This window comes from Nannospalax galili, unplaced genomic scaffold (assembly GCF_000622305.1).
Source record: "Nannospalax galili isolate Female #2095 unplaced genomic scaffold, S.galili_v1.0 scaffold1750, whole genome shotgun sequence".
NCBI classification, from domain to species: domain Eukaryota; kingdom Metazoa; phylum Chordata; class Mammalia; order Rodentia; family Spalacidae; genus Nannospalax; species Nannospalax galili.
Window position 1 is genome coordinate 767,237 of NW_008329031.1, and position 23,506 is coordinate 790,742.

At 37.6% G+C, this 23,506-nt stretch overlaps 1 protein-coding gene across 2 annotated transcripts in view; it reads left to right on the forward strand.

Moving 5' to 3' along the window:
* Dync2h1 (dynein cytoplasmic 2 heavy chain 1) overlaps positions 1-23,506 on the forward strand; it is a 273,560-nt gene that overhangs the window by 32,058 nt on the left and 217,996 nt on the right. For both annotated transcript variants that reach the window (XM_008829984.3, XM_008829990.3), the window contains exons 19-30: positions 4,426-4,541; positions 5,083-5,210; positions 9,529-9,678; positions 10,788-10,993; positions 12,353-12,508; positions 12,596-12,710; positions 13,301-13,471; positions 15,103-15,485; positions 16,807-16,939; positions 17,210-17,327; positions 19,757-19,869; positions 21,844-21,963. In XM_008829984.3, coding sequence (XP_008828206.1) covers positions 4,426-4,541; positions 5,083-5,210; positions 9,529-9,678; positions 10,788-10,993; positions 12,353-12,508; positions 12,596-12,710; positions 13,301-13,471; positions 15,103-15,485; positions 16,807-16,939; positions 17,210-17,327; positions 19,757-19,869; positions 21,844-21,963 — 1,909 coding nt within the window. The remainder of the gene's footprint in view (positions 1-4,425; positions 4,542-5,082; positions 5,211-9,528; positions 9,679-10,787; positions 10,994-12,352; positions 12,509-12,595; positions 12,711-13,300; positions 13,472-15,102; positions 15,486-16,806; positions 16,940-17,209; positions 17,328-19,756; positions 19,870-21,843; positions 21,964-23,506) is intronic.

Genomic DNA, 23,506 nt, shown 5'->3' on the forward strand with positions numbered 1-23,506 from the left:
TTTGATGGAGTTTTGCCCAGCAGTAAAGAAACATGAAATCATGAAATTTGCACATAAAATGATGGAACTAGAAATTGTTATACTAAGTGAAGTAACAGATTCAGAAAGAAAATCGACATATGTTCTCCCTCATATGTGGGTCCTAGAACCAAACCCTGGTAAGTATGTATCCAGACATAACTACAGGAACCAGGATAATGGAAAGGAACCAGGGAAGTAAAGGAAAAGAAAGAACCTGAAAGAGAACAGTAGGAAACAGGCTCAATAACGGAAATATGGATAAAAATTGGGTTAGTTTAAGGGAGGGGGGAGGGAAGGGTATACAAAGAACCTAGGCGATAAAGGGAAAGAGAGAGCTCAAGAGAGGTAGGACCGTAGGATAAGGGTATTAATAAGGGAGAAGGGGGAAATGGGGGCACCTTAAGTGGGGAAACCATGATGGAGGGGTGAGACAATGTGAGAGATATATAATGCCTAGCTAGTTTTAAAAACCAGAGGGAACCATATTACTCCAACAACCTACCGACAAATTATACATAGCAAATAAATATATGTCTCGGTAAGGTTTATCTGAGAACAATAGTTCTTTGCCCAAGATTTATCTGCATGACACACAGTAATTAAAAGTACCAGACTGGTGGAGCTAACCTTCTTGGATGTTTAACAGACATACTTTGAGGCCTATACTAATTTGGTCAGAGGGACATAAAGGACAGTTTTTGCTCCTTGCCCTCCCAGGTCGACTAGTTCCAGGGGACTATGAGCGTCTCTCAAAATGTCCTGTAATTGTGGTGGGTCACCTGTCCTCTTGATCAACTAGGCTGAGGAGACCCCACCAGATGGGCTTGAACCAGTGTCCAGTCTACAAAAGGAGGGTCAACACAGAGGAATAATTTCCTCCATGCTTGCAAGCAAAGACTACTATGGTCAAGCAGGACATTTGACTTAACTTCATATAGGCAGAACTGGTGAAAGAAAGGATCTAGGGACTCCTCCCAAGCCCATTCCATGTGATCCCTCATGAACCAATCCTGAAATGACCTTAAGAGTAAAAATAAGTTTGTTTATCTGGGCCAACTCTATGGCCTTAAACACCGAAAAGGAAAGTAGAACCAAAGATTAAAGGGGCCAATATAATTTCTTAAGAGTCCATGAGTCCATATGCATAGCTAAAGGCTACATAAGAAGCAATAATGCTAGATAGGAGATACCTTCTTTTGAGTTGTTAGCTAGGGTGGTGCAAGAGACTCCCAGACAGTAACCCAGCATAGAACTGAGAAAATGAACAGCAGACCCCAATCTTATCTAAAGGAATATTGACAACTGATTGCTGCTAGGTCAGGAACGGCTGACCGTCCTAAAACAAAGATAGGCTGACTAGATTCACCAGATGGACAAGTAGTGGGGAATGGCTGGGGTGCTGACAACACAGCAGACAGTAGCAGGGATATCAGAGTATATGGGCTCTAGTGGGGGGAGGGAGGCTATGGGAGGGTGCTATCTGTGAAGTGGGTGTATAGTTGGGTAAGATGGTTTGGGATGTTCTGTGTGATATACGCACAAAAAAATCAACAAATTAAAAAAAATGTATTATATTTGAGGAAGAAGCATGGAAATTTACGTCATGTTAATTAGTAGAGGTGATAAACATTACCACTGAAATCTACCCGATGACTTTATAGACATACAGAGGTGCCAGGGATCCAAGTGCAACCGATTATGACTAGTAATAATCAGATACACACAGAGTAGAGATGCAAGTGCCAACATCTCAGTGTTAGTAGCGAAAACAATGAGTCTGTCTGCAAGGAACAATATAGTCTAAAATGAACTGAAGATGTTTTTTAAAGGTTCAAAACTCATTCAATTTTATGTCTTATGGGGCTTATACTGAGTTCAATATTGTATAACTGTATTAATTCAACTGTGAACCTAGAAACTTATAGCCACTTGTGAAAGAGATGTACTCTTGCTCTGGAGTGTGTTACTGAATATGTTAAAGCTGTAATGACATGCTTCTTCTAATCATGTAGTTATTAAAAATTAAAAAAAAATTTACTTCATGTTAAATAGTAGAGGTGATAAATACTACCAGTGAAAGCTACCTGATGACTTTATATCCATACTCTGGTACTAAGGATCCGAGTGTAACTGACTGTGACTAGTAATAATCAGATACGTAGAGATTAAAGACACATGTGCAAACGTGTTAGTAGCATTAAAAATGTAGGAAACAGCATATCTCAAAATGAAATGGAGATCATCATAGGGTAAAAACTCATTCAATTTTGTGTCTTATAGGGTTTATACTGAGTTCAATATGGTATAATTATTAATTCAACTGTGAACCTAAAAATTTACAGCCATCTTTGAAAGAGATGTATCTTTGCTCTGGAATGTGTTACTGAATATGTTAAAGCTGTAATGAAATGATTCTTCTAAAAAATAAAAAATAAAAATAAAGATGAAAAAAATTCTGTATTTAGTGATATTGTCATCTAGTACACTCCTTTCCTCCCATGGATCTCAGCTGAAATGTTCGAAGTTCTGTCTAGGTAGAACCTTGCACAAAGTGAAGGAAGCCTCCCTTCTGAGTCTGGTGGCTGAGATCTAGTTGGGTAGGTGTTCAGCTCTGGAATGAGAGTTAATATTTCATACTCATCAGGACAGTCGAACTATCCAAAAGCTACTGGTGAGCTCACACCAGACAATAGAAAACTAATGGTATTTTCCCTGCTGTTGGGTTCCTTGTTTCCTTGAGAATGCCCTGGGAGGCACGTAACATGGTACTGCATCCCCATACTGCTGTTAAGGCGGATGCCAGCCTCTGCAGGGAACTTCATAGCCAAGCTTTGTGGGAATATGTGCCCATTGCTATTTGAAATTTCTACCAGTGGACACATAGAGATGAAATTTCTGCCAGTTTGACACATAGAAACAAGAGTTAGAGAAGATTTGTGCACAGTGTTTGTACATGTACCTTCTGTCTGTCTATTTTTGTGGTATATAGATTGAACTCAGTACCTGGCACATGCTTGGCAAATGCTCTACCACTGAGCTACATCCAAACCCCTTTTAATTTTTAAATTTTCACACCGATTCTCACTAAATTGCACAGGCTGGCCTTTCTGTCTCCCTTTCCAGGGTGGCTGAGATTATAAGTGAGTGCCACCAGCACCATCCAATTAATGCGTTGTTAGGGATTAGAGAGAGAGGATCCTGCAGAAGAGATGAGATACATATGTAGGGGAGTCTTAAATTTTAAAGTAGGAAGTTTGGAATTTACTCACTTGAGGATGGATAGCTTTTGAAGGTTTTCAATACAAGAATGCACCAGTATCAAAACTGCATTTGGATGGTCAGTCAGGAGCTGAGCTGTATGGTGAAAAGGAGCAATTCTGCACACAGATAAGGTAGTCTTCCCATCATCCAGAAGATCAGTGATAATCAGTTCGGTTGCTGGCACTCAAAATTCTGAAACAGTAGGTCCTTTTTCTGAGACAGAATCTAGGCTGGCCTCACCCCAGGGCCCTCCTACCTTTCTTCTGAGGGCTGTGAATACAGATGTGCACCAACCTGCCTTTCTGGGAAGAAGTATTAAGAGAAATTAAGAGGTCATATTTATTGAAGGATGATGGGGAATTAGGGTTTGAGGGTTGAGGATTTCAGTGTGGATGATGAACATTTGAATGAGAATTAGGGAGTGGTGCTGGTGGTGCTTGCATGGAGTATCACTATGCCTGCCTTTGTCTGAATTCCTTTATACTCTCATCCACAGTCTGAGAGTTCTCTTTACCCACAAATTGAAGATATAGATTAGTCATGTACTACATTTTTGACAATTTTATAGGTGTAAAATGGTATCTTATGATTTTATTGTTGGGCGTCTCAATAATCTATGCTAGTTTTCTATCTATATTTGTTTTCCTTCCCTTATCATTACTTGTATTTAAGGTCCAGGATAATGAATTACTTTATAAATATTAAGCACACGTGTTATATACTGTAACACTTAGAACTTGGAAATATTTAAATATAATCTGTTAGTTCTTTCATTCATAATGAGTACATTGCATGATTAAAAATTACTGCTCTAAGTCAGGTTTGTTGGTACATGTCTGTAATCCCAAAACTCAGAAGGTGGATTACAAGTTTGAGGGCAGCCTGGACTATATGGAGAATCTCTGTAAAAAATAGATGAATCAAACAAAATAAATCAGTAGACTAGACTAGTTCAATGAAAAACTTCTAAGTAGTATGTGTAAAGCATTTTGCTGAATTAAACCTATTGTAAATGTTTTTAAAGATCACAGTAGTACTTTGGATTGACAGTTTGAAGTATGTTGTACATACCATTATCATAGTATGAGAATTTCCCCCTCTTACTCATTTTTTTCTGTCAAATGTTCCATTGGCCTCTTTCAGTGCTATCAAGGTGGACTGTTTGAACATCAACTGCATTCCTGTGAAGACCGTGATTGATGACCTCATCCAGAAGCTATTTGACCTGCTGGTTCTTTCGTTGAAGAAATCCATCCAAAGTAAAGACCTTAAATTTTCATCCTCAGTTTGTGTGTAGAGCCATGTATATGTGTATTTCTAGTTATAAAATGTGAGTCTTAATTAAAAAGCAGGAAAGCCCGCCTTCATCCTCAGAGATTTAAAAATTGAAGACATTTCTATTATTTGGAGTATAAGCTGGTATTAGTTTGTTGCATGTGTTACTGAGAAAGATAATGATTCTGGCATAATGTATTTCTCTTTATGCAAGGGATAAATTAAGATATTTTAATATTATTTATAAGACTGGAAAGGTTTCTGATTATTAGTAAAGGTAACTAAGAATGAATACATTTAAATTTTTTCTCAAGCAATTTTAAGTACATTGTAAAACAAACCATTATGGGAGGAAATTAGTTTCAGTCTGCATTTAAAAATTTTGTTATATGAAAACAAATGGTAATTTAGAACTCAACATATTTTTCTAGTGATTACTTCTAACACTTCTTGATTTAGCAGTTATGTAACTGATTATATTTTTGATAATAATAATGTCTTCTATTCCATCGTCACCTGTTTCAGCTCATATACATGATATTGATACATTTGTTACTGAGGCTATGAAAATCTTAATAGTTATTCCTCAGTCCGTGGAAGAAATAGGTTATGCAAATTTACAGTACAGTAACCTGCAGGAACGGAAGCCAGAGGTGAGACTCACAAAATAATGTTATTATTATTACTAATTTACTGTGTAGAGATGTTTAAGTATTTTGTGCGATTATTTAGACTTGTATAATCTCCACATTATGAAGAGGTCCATGTAATAATGTGGCCCAGCTAGTCAGCCCACAGTTGAATTCTTGCTGTATTGGTGTCATGAAACAATAACAGCTTAATGTTTTGTATTATTTTTAGAGGCATTTGAAGTTTATTTGATGATGTTCTGTATTAAAGTAACAGTAAACTTAGGTAATTCATACTGTTATCTTCAGAATTAGAATTCTAGTGTGCTAAAATATGACGTTAGAGCTGAATTAGAAACAGATACAGCATGGAAGAGCTAACTCATAACTAAAGATGAGTGGTAACAATTCATAAAAGCAGAATCCAGAGCAGAGTGAGCCCAGAATAATCAAGGCAAAGATTGTAGAGCATACTGTAAAGTGACTTACATTATGTTTACAGCAAGAAGGAAAAGAATTCAAATAAGAACAAACTTTTACATATCCCCACCTCAGTAACAGATTTCAAGTTATAAAGAGAGTTTATAGGTAAAAAATATAATGTACCTCATAGTGGAAGGATTTGCAGACTTTTATGAGTTCGGCTTAAAGACATAAAAGAGGGTTTAAAATAAACAAATGTAAAGGGGAGGTACTGTACTGTAGGAAGGAAGTACTGTGAGCTGGGGCAGGTAAGAAAAACAGGTAAGAAGTGTATTTGTTAGTTCATTTCTTTGACAGATGCTTGTAGTTCATCTGATGTATTCCAAGCAGTGGACAAGGAGTTGGAGAAGCAGCTGTGAATGTTCTGTTCTCATAAGAATGTGCATTTCTCTGTGTGTGTGTGTGTGTGTGTGTGTGTGTGTGTGTGTGTGTGTGACAATGTGACGAAGTTGAAGTCAGGGAGAAGGGTAAGAGGAAGGAGCTGGTAAATTAGGGGCATCACTTAGTGTAGGTGACGATGGAAGTCCTTTTAAGGAGACAACATTGAACTGATAGCTGAAGACAAGCAGGAGACAACCCTTGTGGTCTGGGGACTGGCCATCCTAAAAGCTGCAGCTAGCCTGGATGGGAAGGCAGGGAAGAAGTCTGCTCCACCCCAGGAACAAATAGCTGGAAATGTTATCAAGAAAGTGAGTTATCTCGGCAGCGTCATGTTCAAAGAAGGAGAAGGCATGAGGCAAAAGTGGAAAGGGAGGTGACATAATTTAGACAATTAGAAGGGCTTTGGATTTTTTTCCAAGTATAATGAAAAGTCAGCAGATGGTTTTAAGAGGTGACACCACATAGCGAACTTGAGGCCAACCTGGGTTTCCTGAGACCTTGTCCTATCGCTGATTCACACTCCGATTTGTGTACGTGCCTCACATTTTCTTTATCCATTGGTTGACAGCCATCTAGACTGATTCCGTGTCTTCGCTGTGGTTGGCTAACTTAGGTTCCTTTGGGCATATACCCAAGAGTGGCACTAGGAACTGTAGGCAGTCCTGTGTTAAGGTCTTTGTGGAACGTTTGCAGTGATTTGCACAGTGCTGTTGCAGTGGACATTTGCTGCAGCCATGCACAGAGGCTCCTCTTTGTCATATCTTTGTGAGCATTTGTTACATCTTTTTCTTGATAGTAGCTGTTCTGATGGGGGAGATGGAATTTCATGTAGTTTTAATTTACTTTTCCCTGATGGCTAAGAATGTTGAACATATTTTTTTATAGATATTTATTGGCCTTTTTATATTTCTTTTTTTTTTTGAGAATTCTTTGCTAAATTCATGCGTCTGTTTATTATTTGGGTGATTTTTTGTTACTTAATTTTTTGAGTTTTTTATAGATTCTAGATTTTAAACCCCTCTTACATATGCGTAGCTGGCAGAGACTTTCTGGCATTCTGTGGGCTGTTTCTTCACTCTGCTGACTGTTTGCTTTATTGTGCAGAAGGTTTTTAATCTCATGCCTACAACTGCATCTTGAAGTGCTTTTCTCTGACAGCTTCAAGTCTCATTTCTTAAGGTTTCGATCCATTCTGAACTGAATTTTTTTTTTTTTTTGTACAGGGTGAGTGGGATATAATTTCATTCTTCTACATGTGAATATCCAGTTTTCCCATTTCCTGAGGAGCTGTCTTTTCTCCAATATTTGTTATTAGCACCTTTGTCCCCAGTCGTGTGGCTGTGGCTGTGCAGGTTTCTTTTTAGGTCCTCTGTGCTGTTCCTTTGGTCTGTGTGTTTCTTTGTCAGCACCATGCTGTTTTTGTTATTATTGCTGTGTAGTAATGTTTGATATCAAGTATTAGGTGCCGTTAGCATTGTTCTTCCTGCTAAGGATGCTGTGGCTATTTGGGACCTTTTGTGCTTCCATGTGTATTTTAGGATTGGTTTTTCTAGTTCTGTGAAGAATGTCATTGGGATTTTGATGGGGCTTGAATTAAATCTATAGATTATTTTGGTAACATAATTTTCATATTAATTCATGAACATAGCGGGTCTTTTTTCTTCTAGTATTTTATTCAGTTTCTATTTACAATGTTTTAAGCATTGTAGTGATCTTTCATTTCTTTGGTAAAGTTTATTCCTAGGTATTTTAACTTTTAAAAGCTATCATGAATGAGATTTTTTTCCCTGATTCTTTCTCAGTAAGTTTGATATTGATATATAGAAAAACTTGGGGCTGGAGACATGGCTCAGTGGTCAAGAGCACTGACTGCTCTTGCAGAGGACCCAGGTTCGATTACCAGCACCCACATGGTGGCTACGAATCATCCTTAGCTCCAGTTCCAGGGGAATCCAAAGCCCTCTTCTGACCTCTGCAACATTGCACGGCATGGGTACACTCACATACATGCAGACAATGCATTCATACACCTAAAATAAAATAAAAATAATAAAGTATTGAAAAAAGAAAAACTGATTTTTGTATGTTGACTTTGTATCCTGTTACTTTGCTGAAAGCATTTATTAGATCTAAGAAGTTTTTCATGTGTTAGGGTCTTTTTAAAGTATTGGATTATGTTGTATGCAAATAGGTATATTTAGCTTCTCTTTTATATCTATTTTATTTATGCCTTGCTTTTTTGCTCTAAGACTTCAAGCACCATATTGAATAAGAATGGAGAGTGGATGCCTTGTCTCATTCCTGGTTTTAGTGGGAATGCACTCAGTGTTTCCATCATTTAGCATAGTATTGCCTATAGATTGGCTATCTATAACCTTTACTATGTTGAGGTGTGTTCTCTCTAGTCCTGGTTTCTTCGGGGCTTCTGTCATGAAAGGATGTTGGACTTTGCCAAAGGCCTTTCTGTCTCTGTGGAAATGATCATGTGATTTCTGTCCTCTAGTTCACTTATTTGCTTGTGATGACCAGTCTTGGTTGTCAACTTGACACACCTGGGAAGAGAGAACCTCAGCTGAAGAATTTTCTCCATCAGGTTGCACTGTGAGCATGTCTGGGGACATTTTCCTGATTGCTAATTTATGTAGGAGGGCCCAGCCCGCTGTGGGCAGTGCATCCCAAGGCAGGTGGGCCTGAGCTGTATAAGAAAGTTAGCTGAGCAAGCTGGGTGGGGCAACCAGTAAGTGCTTTCCTGCATGGTCTCTGTGTCAATTCCTGCCTCCAGATTCCTTCTGTGACTTTCTTCTGTGATGAACTGAAATGTAAGATGAAATAGACCTTTTTCTCCCCCAGGTTTTTGGTCAGAGTGTTTCATCACAGCAGCAGAAAGGCAAAGTAGAACAGTGCTGTGTTAAATTCACTGATCTGAATCCATTTAACCATCCTTGCATGCCTGAATGAAACTGGCTTAATCATGGTGTATAATCTTTTTAATGTGTTGTTAAACTCAGTTTGAAAGTACTTTATTGAGAATTTTTGTATTATGTTCATCAGGAAAATTAATCTGTACTTTCCTTTTTTCTGTTATGTTTATCTGGTTTTGGTATGAAACTTTCATTATTACCTTGTGTTTTTTTGTGACCAGGTTGCATGCAGTCAGTCCCCAGTCGCCTCGGACTCACTGTAGTGGAGCAGGTTCTTGGGTTCCTGCCTCTGCCTCCCAATTATGCTTTTCCTCCCTTTAACTTCCGATGTTAGAGTGCCTTTCAACTTAATTATAAGCACCAGAAATCTTATATCTAGGACTACAATAGATTATTTAAAAGCAAAAAAGGTAAAAAAAGGAAAAAAATAAAAAAGCAAAAAAGATTTAAAATAAATCTTATTAGCTTTCAAAATAAAAAGCAAATTATGAAATAAGAATTAATGACATTTGAGTGATTTGATAAAATGATGTATCACTGTTTTTTTTAACCTTCAGATTTTGCCCTTGTTTCAAGAAGCTGAAGATAAAAACAGACTTTTACGAACTGTGGCAGGTGGAGGGTTAGAATCGATTAGTAATCTGAAAGCCAAGTGGGATAAATTTGAGTTAATGATGGAAAGTCACCAGCTTATGATTAAAGATCAGGTGAGAACCTCTTAGATATACTTTTGAAATGGAGACAGTTTGTTTTCCCTTAAAACTTCGCCTGTATTTATTTCAGAATAGCCCCATTTTTTTTGTTTTCTTTTTCTTTTGGTCTTTTTGAGACAGGGCCCCAGCTGGCCTGGAACTTGATATGTAGACCAGGCTGGCCTTGAACTTTTAAAGATCCTTCTGCTTCTGCCTCCCAAGTGCTGGGATTAAAGGCATGCGCCACCATGCCTGGCCTAGAATAGCTTGAGTTTAATGTTGCTATTAAAATTGACCTCCCTCAGTTCTTTTTATAACATTTTATTACTTACTGTAAACAGTGATTGTTTCATATGGTGTGTCTTTACTTCTTATGATACCAAGAAGAAAAATGTCTCTTTAAAATCTCTTATTTTTGGCTTTATGAATAAATTTTTTATCGACTGAAAGTACTTTATATTGATTTCTGAAATTCAGGTTCTTTTTTTAATTACTCAGCTTAATAATATCTGAGTTGATTTTTCTAGAGAAGATCCCATAATTATGGCTGGTATCTCTCCCTCAAGCTAAAATGATGCCTCTGGGCTGTAATTTTGTCCAAGGCCCACATTTCTTGGTTTAATTTCCTGCCCTCTCTTGAAGTATTGTCTAGGGTGGTTTAATACAACATCTACATCTCCTGCTTTGTGGAGGGAGAAAAAGAAGGAAGGAAGAGGGCCCATTTGTCTTTTAAATACAAGCTGGAGATTGCACACACCATTGCACTCATATCTGTTGCCTGACATTAGTGTTTTAACCCACAGCTGCAGAGCAGACTAGGGAATGACTTCCGTTACTAAGCATTTACTCTTAGATGAACAGCCAGCACTCTGAATTTTTCTTGACATCACTTTTGTTTATAATTTTAGGGGTGCTGTGAGATGTTTGATTTTGTTAGCTGACAAGTATTTCTCAGTATTGAAATTTATACTCTGATTTGTGTTGTTGGATCGCCTTATTCTCGTTGAAATCAACAAGGTAGACACGGCCTTCCGGTCTTGGTGCTTTGTTACCTCTGAACAAACATTGGAAATGAAAACAGTTTCTCCTCTGTGCTCACTGGTTTAAACTCTTTTGTCTTGTAGATTGAAGTGATGAAAGGAAATGTTAAGTCACGTCTTCAGATCTATTATCAAGAACTGGAAAAATTTAAAGCTCGTTGGGACCAGCTGAAGCCTGGTGATGATGTTATTGAAACTGCCCAGCAGAATATTCTTGATCAAAGTGCACAATCTATAAAGGAGAAAAAGATTGAATTTGATGACCTTGAAGTCATAAGGAAAAAGCTGGTGTATGTTTTTTCTTTTATAATTGATGACATTTACTTGTCTTTTTGAGATGGTCAGCTCTGCCTGGTCTGGAACTCGATGTGTAGACCAGGCTGGCCTCGATCTCACAGAGATCTGCCACCTTCTGCCTCCCTAGTGCTGGGATTAAAGGTGCATAACACCACACCCGGCAACTTTAGAAAATTTTAAACTACAAATAATACATGTTTTGTCACTGCTTCCTTAGGAGCTTTGGTTGGTCTATATAAGGCTGTTAAGATAAATTGTCAAAAAGGAGTTGAGATAGATTAGAACATTACATTTGCTTGCAGGTTAAATTAAGAGGTTGAAATATTTACTGTCGTGATCTCATCCTATTTAAAAATGGAATTATTAAGTTTTAGAAAAGTACTGTTAATGCCTTTTTCAAAAAAAATGAATCTAGGGGCTGGGGAGTTGGGTCCACTGTGGGTAAAGCATAGAGCCTCAGCACACATGAAGGCAGGGTGTGGTCCTAGTGCTAGAGGCATGGAGATGGGATTATCCCTAGGCTTGCTGGGCAGCCAGCCTACCAAGAGTGATGCCCTGCAAGTTCAATAGGAGACCCTGTCTCAGAAGAATAGGCAGAGAGTGATAGAGGAGGCTGCCTGACATCCCCGCTGAACACACACACACACACACTCTTATTATTTTACTAAAATAATAAGACATACAGGAAGGATGTCTTGCCGGATTACCTTTTTAAAGTTTATTTTATGTATATGAATGTCTTGCCTGCTTGTCTGTAAGTGTACCTATGCATGCAGTGCCTGCGGATGTCAGAAGGGGATATCAGAACTCCTGGAACTGGAGTTACAGATGGTTGTTAGCCACCAGGTATGGAAAACTGTACCTGGGTCTTCTGCAAGAGCAGCCCGTACTCTTAACTGCTGAGCCAGCTATTCAACCCCTTGCTGGATTATCTTACCCATCACACCAATTACTAGATTTGAACAATGTTTTATTTGGTTTATATGAGTAAATATATCCCTAAAATAATGGATCATAGGAGAGTGGAGGTTTTCTATCACACATAATAAATGGTATTATTCCAAGTAGATGAAGAATGTCTTGTATAATCCAAACAGTCCATAGACTTATAAAATGTAAAGCATTTATGTATGTTGTATACATAAAAATGCCTCTCCACGTGCTATCTATTCATTGCTGAAAGCGTCGCATTTGCCCATTCCATGAGTAAGGTAAAATTCCCACATGAGTAGGAAGTCTCCTATGTGTCTCAGCTGGAAACCGTGTATACTGTGTATACCAGAATTTTGTTAAGTAACTTGATACCTCGCTGTGTCTCTATAAATCCCATATTTTACTGTTTCTTTCTGTAGTGATGATTGCCATCATTTTGGACTAGAGGAACCTAACTTCTCCCTGGCATACAGCATCTCTAAGGACATCGAGAGCTGTGCACAGATTTGGGCCCTTTATGAGGAGTTCCAGCAAGGATTTCAGGAAATGGCCAGTGAAGATTGGATTACTTTTCGGTTTGTTTCTAAAACTTTATTTTGATGCTTATGACTTGGTCATTTTGAGCAGTGTGTGCTTTAGTATGTGTTCTTGTTATTTTACAGGACTAAGACCTATATGTTTGAGGAATTTTTGATAGACTGGCATGACAGGTTAAGGAAGACTGAAGAGCATTCAGTTATGACAGTGAAGCTGCAGTCAGAAGTTGACAGATACAAAGTAAGCTGTTCTCTGGTCATTGAAAGTGGTGTTTGCTGCTCCTGTTTATGGTTTTACTGTTTAGTGTCTGAACCACAGTTTTAACTTGCTGTATTTTTCTGTTCAGTTCTTCCAGTGTGTGTAAAAGGGGAACCAGTACAGACTGTATAAAGCACAGCTATTTCCTCTTCTAGCTAGAAAGAAATTGTAAAGATGGAATTTAGAGTATTCATTTTGCGTTAATAAGGATTAAACCTGGGGCCTTGTGCAGTAATGAGGGTTAAAGCTAGGGCCAGGCAAGACTGCCAGCTGAACCTTATCCCAGCAGAACTTGCATTTGGCATTACAAGGTGTTTGTATATCCTAGGCAGCAGGGATACATTCCACATTGTGTTTTAGAATACATTAAACTACAAATGGAATTTGCATGTATTTATAGTAGTGTTTAATAAAGAATTATATATATAAAATTCTACGTAAAAATGTGATTGCAAAATTTTTAAGTCAGATAACAGTAATTAAAATTCTGAGAGCCAACATGAAGATAAGTAGCTTGTTATTTTGTATATCACAAAATGTGTGTTTGCTCCTTACTTTTTATTCCCTAATAGACTGCAGTTCCTATCCTGAAGTATGTGAGAGGGGAGCATCTTTCTCCAGACCACTGGCTTGACCTTTTTCGTCTGCTTGGCCTTCCCAGAGGGACTAGCCTAGAGAAATTGCTGTTTGGTGACCTGCTCCAAGTAGCTGATACAATTGTAGACAGAGCTTCAGACCTTAAAGTGAGATCTCTTTTACACATGGGACATTTGTTAATCTTTAAGTAAGACAAGTCAGAAGTATTTCTTCTGGTAAAGTAGTAACCGTGTTCTATTGGTCTATTATTTTTAATTAATAATACAACTGAATCTGTCAGCACTGAAGAGGAGGTTATAGAAACAGTAGTAGACTCCCCTTCTGAAAGAAATTAAAAATAGGAAATATTAACAGTCTTTTAGGGGAGTCAGCTATACTAATAAAGCTAGCAAATACAAATCATTTATTTAAAAAATTTAAATCGTGTTATATTGTGAATAAAAGCTAGATGACAAAATCAAGACAGCTAAGCTAATAAAAATGGTTGATCAGTCAGGTTTCAAAGCTGTCTTAAGGGCTGGAGAGGTGGCTCAGTGGTAGGAGACCGGGATTTGGTTCTCAGCACCCATGTGGCAGTTAACAGTTGTCCATAATTCCAGTTCCAGGGGATCTGACATACATGCAGCCATATTACTCATATACATAAAAAATAAATTAATTAATAAAAATGTTTCAAGTAAAATTAAAATTTCATGATTTTGTCAGGAATGGCAGACTTTGTGTATTGTGTTCTGGTGATTCATGATAAAACAGGAAGTTCTTGATGTCATATTTAATTTCCTATCAAAAATGCAAACCTTTGTCAGTCATCCTAGAACATGATTTTTAATCTGAGAGGTTTTGACATGATTCCTGCACAAAAATAACTGATTGTTAATCACCTTAGATACAAAGGAATTTACAGGAAGATTACCATAATATTTCTGTAGTTCTTTCTCCCAAATCCTGGCTTTCTGTAAAACGTTAAATAAGCCATACTAGCTTTGTCTGTTGTGGTAGATGCTTGAATTTTCTGTTATCATTTTGCTGTTTTATTTTTAATTTGTGTGTATGTGTGTGATATTATACATATTTGTCTGTGCATGCAGCGCATATGGAAGCCAGAGGTTGATACCACATATCCTCCTCTGGCTCTCCACTTTCATTTTTGAGGCAGGGTCTTTCATTTAACCTGGAGCTCACTGATAGGATAGTCTGGCTGACCATCAAGCCCCAGAGACCCTCTATCTCCACTCCCTAGCTCTGGGGTTACAGATCTGTCTTGCCTTGTCCAGCTTTCACTTGGGTGCTGAGGATCCAAATTCAGGCCTCATGCATGCAAAGCAAGCACTTTACCCACTAAACTTTATAGACAGGAAAAGCATAAGGCAGAAGTTTATATATACTTGGGTCATGTGAACATGGATACTTAATCTTTAATTTGCCTGATAAAATAACTAGTTATTTTCTAGGATTACATGCAAAAGATAATCCATTAAAATTTTTTCCTTATGGTGAAAATTCAGATGAAACGATATTTTTTATAAAGTACATGTGTGTATTTTGTATAGTTTTTCTTAGTTTTGTCTGTCCTCATTAGGCAGGGACTCATGCTGTCCATGCTGGCCTCCAACTCACCATGCTGCTGAAGATGACTCCTCATCTTCCTACCTCCACTTCCCAAGTGCTGGGATTGCAGGAATGGACTACCATAACCCAATAAAGTATATATTTCTTATGGTGTATTTTGGGATAATTAATTTTGAAATAACAAGTATGAATATTTTATGTTAACTAGGACTTAAATAGTCGAGCACAAGGTGAAGTTACCATCAGAGAAGCATTGCGTGAACTTGACCTGTGGGGAGTTGGAGCAGTGTTCTCACTGGTTGATTATGAAGATAGCCAAGGTCGCACCGTCAAGTTGATTAAAGACTGGAAAGATATAGTGAACCAGGTTGGAGATAATCGATGCCTTCTTCAGTCCTTAAAGGATTCTCCATATTATAAAGGTTTTGAAGATAAAGTGTCAGTTTGGGAAAGGAAACTTGCACAGTTAGACGAGTACCTGCAGAACTTAAATCATATTCAGAGGAAGTGGGTTTATTTGGAACCTATTTTTGGCCGTGGAGCATTGCCAAAAGAACAGACACGCTTTAACAGAGTTGATGAAGATTTTCGGTCAGTACAACCTCATAGACATAAACACATATGACAGACATGCTTTTCACTTTTACTGTAACATGCTTATTAGTACAAGAATTTGCTTTGACTTTATTGGTGTCCTTTGCAATATTCAGTCTGTTTTCTAGTCTTGCAATGCTGTTTTTTTTTTTTTTTTTTAATCTTTCAGGCATTTTTGTTTTGAACCATATTGGTCTGGTCTTGTCCAATCCCCTCCCCGTCTCTTTCCCTGCTAGTTCTAGTTCCTGTATCATATGGAGTCCCTTAAGGACCAAAGGCCTCCACCATCTTCACTAGTGTCAGAATCACTTCTATCAGCTGAGGCCTTGTCTCTAACATGTACATCCTCTGTTTCTCCTCCGAGCTTCAGATCTCTTAAGTATCCCAGACAGCAGGTCAGAGCTGAATTCTTCAGCCCCGCCTCCCTTTCACTGGTCCTTTCTCTTTCTGGTTCCTATCCCAATACATGCTACCAGCAAATTGTTGACTGCGGGGCTTACTGGCTATCTTGATACCTTCCACTTTCTCCAATCCCAAGTCAGTTGTTAGCATGTTTCTAACTTAATATGTCAATATGTCTCGTACTAGTACCATCTGTTCTTCTAATTTTATGCTGTTACTTTATCTCTCACGTGGCTGCTGCACTAACCTTCTGATGAGCTCTTTGAAGTTTTTCACACAGTAACTAGGATCAACACTTCAAAGTGATTATCGTCACTTTAATTTTACTCCTGTGGGTAAACTTCTCTATGTGTGGTGTCTCCACGCAGTAGGGGAAAAGCATGATCCTCCCCTTGCCGTTTCTCCAGCCTCTGGTGCTGTTCTGTTTCTGACACTGGTGACTCTAGCCTGTAGTTTCTTAGGCAGCAATAGCTGTTTTCTAGGATCCTAGCCTGAAGCTCTTCTTCCTATTTCCTGACTTTTTTTCCATCCTTCCTACCTCAGCTTTGATAACTTCCTCAAAGAGTATTAAGTTATAGATGGCCCTAATCATCACTGTGACAGTACTTTGTACTGTTGCTTTCTAGTGTTTGTTCTACTTTTATTTTAGATATTTGAGGCATTTTTAATGCCCTCTGTGTTATTGGACCATTAGCTCTAGAATGGGGACTTAGTATTTGCTGAATGAATAGGATTTGTAAAATTTGAAGAAAAAAAATTGTAACAACATTAATTTTAGCATGATCTATTAGAAACATAATAAATTACCATTAATTATGTGTTATTTCTGGTTTATTTGAAGCACATCAAAATACAATGTCTTTATTATTTTCAGCCAAAAACCTTAACATGATTGTGAAAATAATATTTTTTGTAGATCCATAATGATTGACATCAAGAAAGACAATAGAGTGACAACGTTGACAACTCATGCAGGGATCAGGAATGCTCTCCTCACAATCCTTGATCAGCTTCAAAGATGTCAAAAATCGTTAAATGAATTTTTGGAGGCACGTATTTTTTTCTTTTTTGGTCTTTTTGGGACAGTATCTCCCTGTAGTCCTAGCTGGCCTGGAACTCACTATGCAGACCAGGCTGGCCTCAAACTCACAGAGATCCACTTTTCTCTGCCTCCCACCTGCTGGGATTAAAGGTGTGTGCCCATCACATTGGCCCAAGGCATGCATTTTTTAAAACTGTAATAAACTGTGACACACACATTTTCTTAGTTATTTGAAAAGAGAGAAAGCCTCTTGTTTTTTTCTTTTCCTTTTTGTTAGGAAAAACGGTCAGCATTCCCAAGATTTTACTTTATTGGTGATGATGACTTGTTAGAAATCCTGGGCCAGTCTACTAACCCTTCAGTGATTCAGTCTCACCTGAAGAAGATGTTTGCTGGTAAGATTCATGCTGTCAGTAAATATTTACTGGGTTTTAATTGTCAGGTATAACATTAGGCCCTTGGGTAAATGTAGTTCATACACTCAGGATTTTCAGTTATAGGGAAGATAAATTGGTAAGTTGAAGAGGAATAAATCCAGTGTGCCAGTTGGTAGGATCAGCGTAAGTATGTGGTGTAGTGATAATGTCTGTGAGGGAATTTATTTCAGTTTGGGAACATTGTGGACAAAATGATGAAATTGGAAAAATATAGAGAGCCTAGTAAAAGGAAAAAGGGCTCGGCACAGGGCAGAGGCTGTGCAAGGCCCAGAAGTGGAGGGAACACTGAGGTGAAGGTGTGAGTGATGAAAGACCATCAGCAGAGATGCCCAGCAGGCTGCTAGTTGTTCAGGGAGACCAGAGTGGAGTGGGGAGAGTTGGGAGTTCTTTTCATAGTTGAAAGTTGAGGGATGGGAATAGGAAAGATCACCTGAGGAAAATGGGATCAGTGCCGCTTGCTTTCCTGCTTTGAGTCACTTTAATTGGGTGTTGATGGCAAATGGGATAGGTTTCAGAAAGTGATGGTTTTCTCATCTATTTCACTTGTTTGGAAAAGAGATATGTTTCAAATTAACTTTTAAGAAGTAATTTTTAAAAATATACTTTGTTATAAATATATTTTATTATTTTTATTTTATGTGTATGAGTGTTTTACCTGTATGCATGTAAGTGTACCTGTGTTGTGCAGTGCCCACAGAGGTCAGACAAGGGTGTCAGATACCCTGGAACTGGAGTTAGGGATGATTGTTACCTGCCATGGTGATGTTGGGAATTGAACTCCAAGAGCAGCCAATGCTCTTAACTGCTGAGCTATCTCTTTAGCCTCTTAAGAAGTAATTTTTAAACCATTTTTATCTATAGTCAGAGATTAGCAAACTGTAGCCCATGGGCCAAAGTCTGTCTTACTATCATTTTTTAAAATAACATTTTATTGAAATGTAATCATACACATTGGTTTTACTTATTGACTGTGGTTTCTTTGATGCTCTGAACTAAGAGTTGAGTAGATGACAGGGAAACTGGTCCATAAAACCTAGAATATTCTCCCTAGTCCTACCTATGAACAGGTGTATTTGCCAGTGCTTGGTATCTGAAGCTGGGGTGTGTGTGTCTGCCTGTAACACTATACTGTGTAACCACCACTTGATGACACAGAACAGTTCCAGCAGCCCAGAGAGTTCCCTCATGCCTGTTTGCAGTCATCTTCCCACTCCACTCTGTTAGTTTTAGTACCTCATATAAGTAGATCCAACCATTATATGTTCCTTTTGTTTCTTTAAGGTTACATTGACATGTCCTGGGCATTGGGTACAATCCAGAAAAAAGGATTAGGTCCTGAACACATTTGTGTAACGGTCAGCAGTGTCTTCTTATGTACTCATTTGTGTGTGGTGGTGTTTGCTTAGAATGACAGTTATACCATACCTGCAACTACATTTCACTCTTCTGTTGCTAAATAGTCTTCCACTGTTTGACTGGTGCCACAGTTAGACCCATTGGCATGGTGATGAGTTTATTCATTCGTCTGCTTGGCTTTGGAATTGTTTCTAGTTTGTTTATTCATCTTTTAGCTTTGGAACAGCCAGATCTGTTTCCATTCACCTGCTGATAAATTTATCTATTATTCACCTTTTGGGCTTTTGGATTATTTCCAATTTTGGTTAAGAAAATAAAGCTTGTGTGAACATTCATACACACTTTACCTAGAAAAGTGTTTTTATTTTTATCATGTAAATAGTTATAGTATTTCTTTAGCTTTAAGACTTTCTATACCATCCCTAAGAATATATGAAAGTGAGGCAAGTTCTGACTGATCAGCATTAGTTGATTAGTATGTCTAACATTCTTTCTGGAAAATTATGAGAGTGAGTGAATAAACATACAAATATGTACATAAACAGAAAAACTACCAGTGAATGGTTTCATATATAGTTGGATGTTAATAAATATTTTAGAATAGTAATAAGACTTTCCAATGACAGAGTATTTTTTTTCTCTTCATTAGGACATTTAAATATGAGGAATACTACCATGCACATTATGTCATTACATTATAACCCTATTGTGTAATGTCTCAGGAGGTATATAATGTGAGAGTGTGGGTGTACATCTGTCATTATGTCATATATGTTATAATCCTATTGTGTAATGTTTAGTTGTTTAGTGGGGTATATAATGTCTGTGTGTCATATTTATCATCCTTTAATACTTTTTCATTTATTACTTTTAGCTACATTGTGTGTGTGTGTGTGTGTGTGTGTGTGTGTGTGTGTGTGTGTCTTTGTTTGTGCGCACATACAGTGCTGGGGATGTGATCCACCTCTTGCTAGACAGGTTTTGTACCACTGAGCTGCATCCCAGCCCAAACTGTTGCTTTTATATTATAGGCATTAACAGTGTCTGCTTTGATGAAGAGTTGAAATACATAACTGCAATGAAATCCTTAGAGGGAGAAGTTGTTCCTTTAAAAAATAAAGTTCTTCTATCAAATAATGTAGAGGTGAGCAGTTCTTTTTCATGTGTGAAAGTGAAAAGAATGAACCATATGAAATTGTATAATTGAGTCATTTTTTAAGGTAGAATTTGTTAATGTAGGTTTCTAGGAAAAAAAAAATGATTCGCCTTGTTATCGTCAGAAAGTTTTGGCATTCAAAAGAATATTGCTTTTTAGTTTTTTGAAATATAGCATGCAATTATATAAGGAACTTTAAAATTCACTTTAAAGATGATTTAGGTAAACGAGCTGGAAAGCAGTCTGTTTACAGAACAGCCTCTTTGCTAGAAAGTGAACTGTTCAAAGGCCAGTAATGGACATACAGTTAAAGCTAACGATAGTTTGTAGCATGTTGATTTGTAATTTTCAGGTTCACATTTAGTTGGGCCTTGACATTTGATGGGCTGTTGAGTGTGTAAATGAGGTGATTGAAAGCATTGGAGTTGGCTGGGTAGCTCCCCTCTTGGTTGAGTTTGGCGTTTCTCTTTTCTCAGTTTTGTGGCACAGTGGACAGAGGAGGAACCTCAGCTTTAGTGTATCTACAGCAAAAGAGGAGCTCAAATTCTGGAAGCTGGTGATTGGCAGAGCAGGTGTCTGTGGCCTCACTGGGAGGCTGATTCTTGCTATTTTTTTCTTCAGACACAGTCTTGCTAAGTAGCTTTGGCTGGCCTGGTACTCATTATTTAGACCAGGTTGGACTCAGGCAGTCATCCTGCCTCAGTGTATTGAGCAGTAAAAACAGTTCAAAAGTCACCATGAAGCCTTCAGATTTCCACTCTTTAACTTCGGTGACTTTTGAACTGTTTTTACTGCTGGAAAGTACCTTAGAGATGAATGGAAAGCTGGAACATAGAGTAAATTTAGGAAGTAACGTTGACACCATGACTTGTAGTTTTTGCCTTTATTTTATTTACAAATGATAAACTGCTAAGTAGTGTTTCATAATCAATTTCTGTTTTTAAAAAGTATCATAATTAGAGCTGGGGGTGGTGGTGCATGCCTTTAATCCCAGCACTCGGGAGGTGGAAGCAGGCGGATCTCTGTGAGTTCAAAGCCAGCCTGGTCTACATAGTGAGTTCCAGGACAGCTAGGGCTACAGGGAGACCCTGTCTAAAAACAAAACAAAACAAAAAAAGTGTCATAATTTAACTGTGTGTGTGGGAGGGTAGGAATCCATGCTTTCTCCATGCTAACAAGTGTTCTGATACTCAGCTATACCCCCAACCCATTTTAACCTTATATCAGCTTAAATTTCTTTTTAAATTTTTAATAACTACATGATTAGAAGAAGCATTTCATTATAGCTTTAATATATTCAATAACACACTCCAGAACAAGAGTACATCTCTTTCACAAGTGACTGTAAGTTTCTAGGTTCACAGTTGAATTAATACAGTTGCACAATATTGAACTCAGTATAAGCCCTGTAAGACCTAAAATCGAATGAGTTTTGAACCTTTAAAAAAGATCTCCATTTCATTTTAGAATATATTGTTCATTGCAGAAAGACTCATTGTTTTTGCTACTAACATTGAGATGTTGGCACATGCATCTCTAATCTGTATGTGTGTGATTTATCACTAGTCATAATCGGTTGCGCTTGAATCCTTGGCGTCTGTGCATGCCTATAAAGTCATTGGGTAGATTTCAATGGTAATGTTTATCACCTCTACTAATTAACATGACATAAATTTCCATATATCAGCTTAAACTTTATTATGTTACCTATATTAACCAGTGATAGTCCTAGCTAGCCACAGATGGGAGTTTTCTTGTTCACCATCGTCTCAAGGAGTTAAATGTTTTCAAATTATTTAAACCACTTATCAATAAAGAATCATGTCGCATGTAATACATTTGAAGAATGTGATCAGTAAGGACTTTATAATCCCCTTTTCCAAAATGAAAGAATATGGTCAGTCATTAGATCGCATATTTATTTTAAGATGTGTACATGTTATTTTCCAATTTTATTTTCAGGCTTGGTTGAATGATTTGGCCTTGGAAATGAGGCAAACTTTGAAACAGTTGTTGAAAGAATGTATTACTGCTGGACGAAGTTCACAGGGTGCCATTGACCCTTCTCTGTTCCCTTCACAGGTAAGGGATCTTGTGTCTGAGATATAGGTAGGAATGGTGTTATGGATAGGTCCCTTATCTAGGGGTCAGGTGGCTCAGGTAACTGGCTTCCCTGTTCTCTGTCCAATACTTAACATTGATATAATCCTTGGCATCTGGGTCTCTGTTCTTTCAACTCTGAAATGTGGGGAGGAGCTGCCTAGGAGTGAGGTGGTCCTTTTGTTCCATCACTTGCTGTAATTCAGATACATCGAAGCAAAGATGTGCTGAGTTCAATTGCAGATTTGAAAAATATGTCTTTTCCCAAATTTATAAAGTATTCCTAAGCAAATTCATCTTTGAAAAATAGTTTTTTTCTTTCTCAGAAGCCATTGACTCTTTTATGGACATAATATAGAGACAGGAACCTGAAGCCCTGAAATCAAGGTTGAATACAATAAGACATGGAAATGACTAGCTTGAGAGCAGCTTTCTTAGATTATTCTTTAAAGTGTAGCATACAGTATTTTTATTGTTTTTCACTTGAGGATTTTATATTCATGGGCAGATTATGAGATTTTTCTGTAACTTGCTCACTAATGTAAATGGTTGATTATCCCAGGACTGTGTTTGATAGGTCCGTAGCACAGAAAACACAATATTTTAATCGCATTTTAGGTAATGGTTATACACTAGTACTCAGTTGTAGATCCATGAGAAAACATATGCTTAAAATAGAATAAGCTTAAAACAGTTTCCATAATTTCCTTTCTGCATATAAGTATATGATGCCTATTTTCTTTAAAATTGATTGGCAGGCCCGTGAAGTGTCTGTTTGGTAAGGCTCCTTGCTGCCAAGTCTGATGACATGAGTTTGATCCCTAGAACCCACGTGGGAGAAGGAGAGAACAGACTCACAGGTGCTGTCCTCTGATCTCCTGAGGTTTCACGTGTGAGTGCACAGACACAGAGGGACACACACAGACACAGAGGGACACACACATACAAATACATAAATATATTTTTTAAAAAGTGAATGGAACTTAGAGAATGTGCTCTGTACCCCTCCAGTACTCATTCAGTTGTTTCCCCTGGGGAGATGTCTGCAGTGATGTATCTGAAGCCATTTTTTCCTAAAAGGCTTAAGATAGATTGGTCTAATCTTTATTTTTCATTGTTCATAATTCTGGAGCTGGTACTGAGGTAGAGGGTGTAAGTTAGAAGGTTTTTAGTGGCACTTCATAAAAGTAAAGAGATACATATGTTAAGGGCTGCAGTAGGTTGTAAGACATGCACTGGTAATCACCCACAAGTGTATATTACAAGATGATTTTATCGTTTTAAATTGTTAAATTTCATAAGCTTATCTAAAACATACACTGAAAGTACAAAAACATTTCATGTAGAAACCATTTCATGTGAAAAGACTTTTTCTAGGGTGAATTTTAGCTCAAATATATGTATATATATACATATATATTCATATATATCCATAGCTATCATTCTGTATATTAAAATGTGAAGACAGCAGGTCCTGGACAGCTTAATGATGTGAGGTTTTAATCCTGTTTTTTTTTTTTTTTAA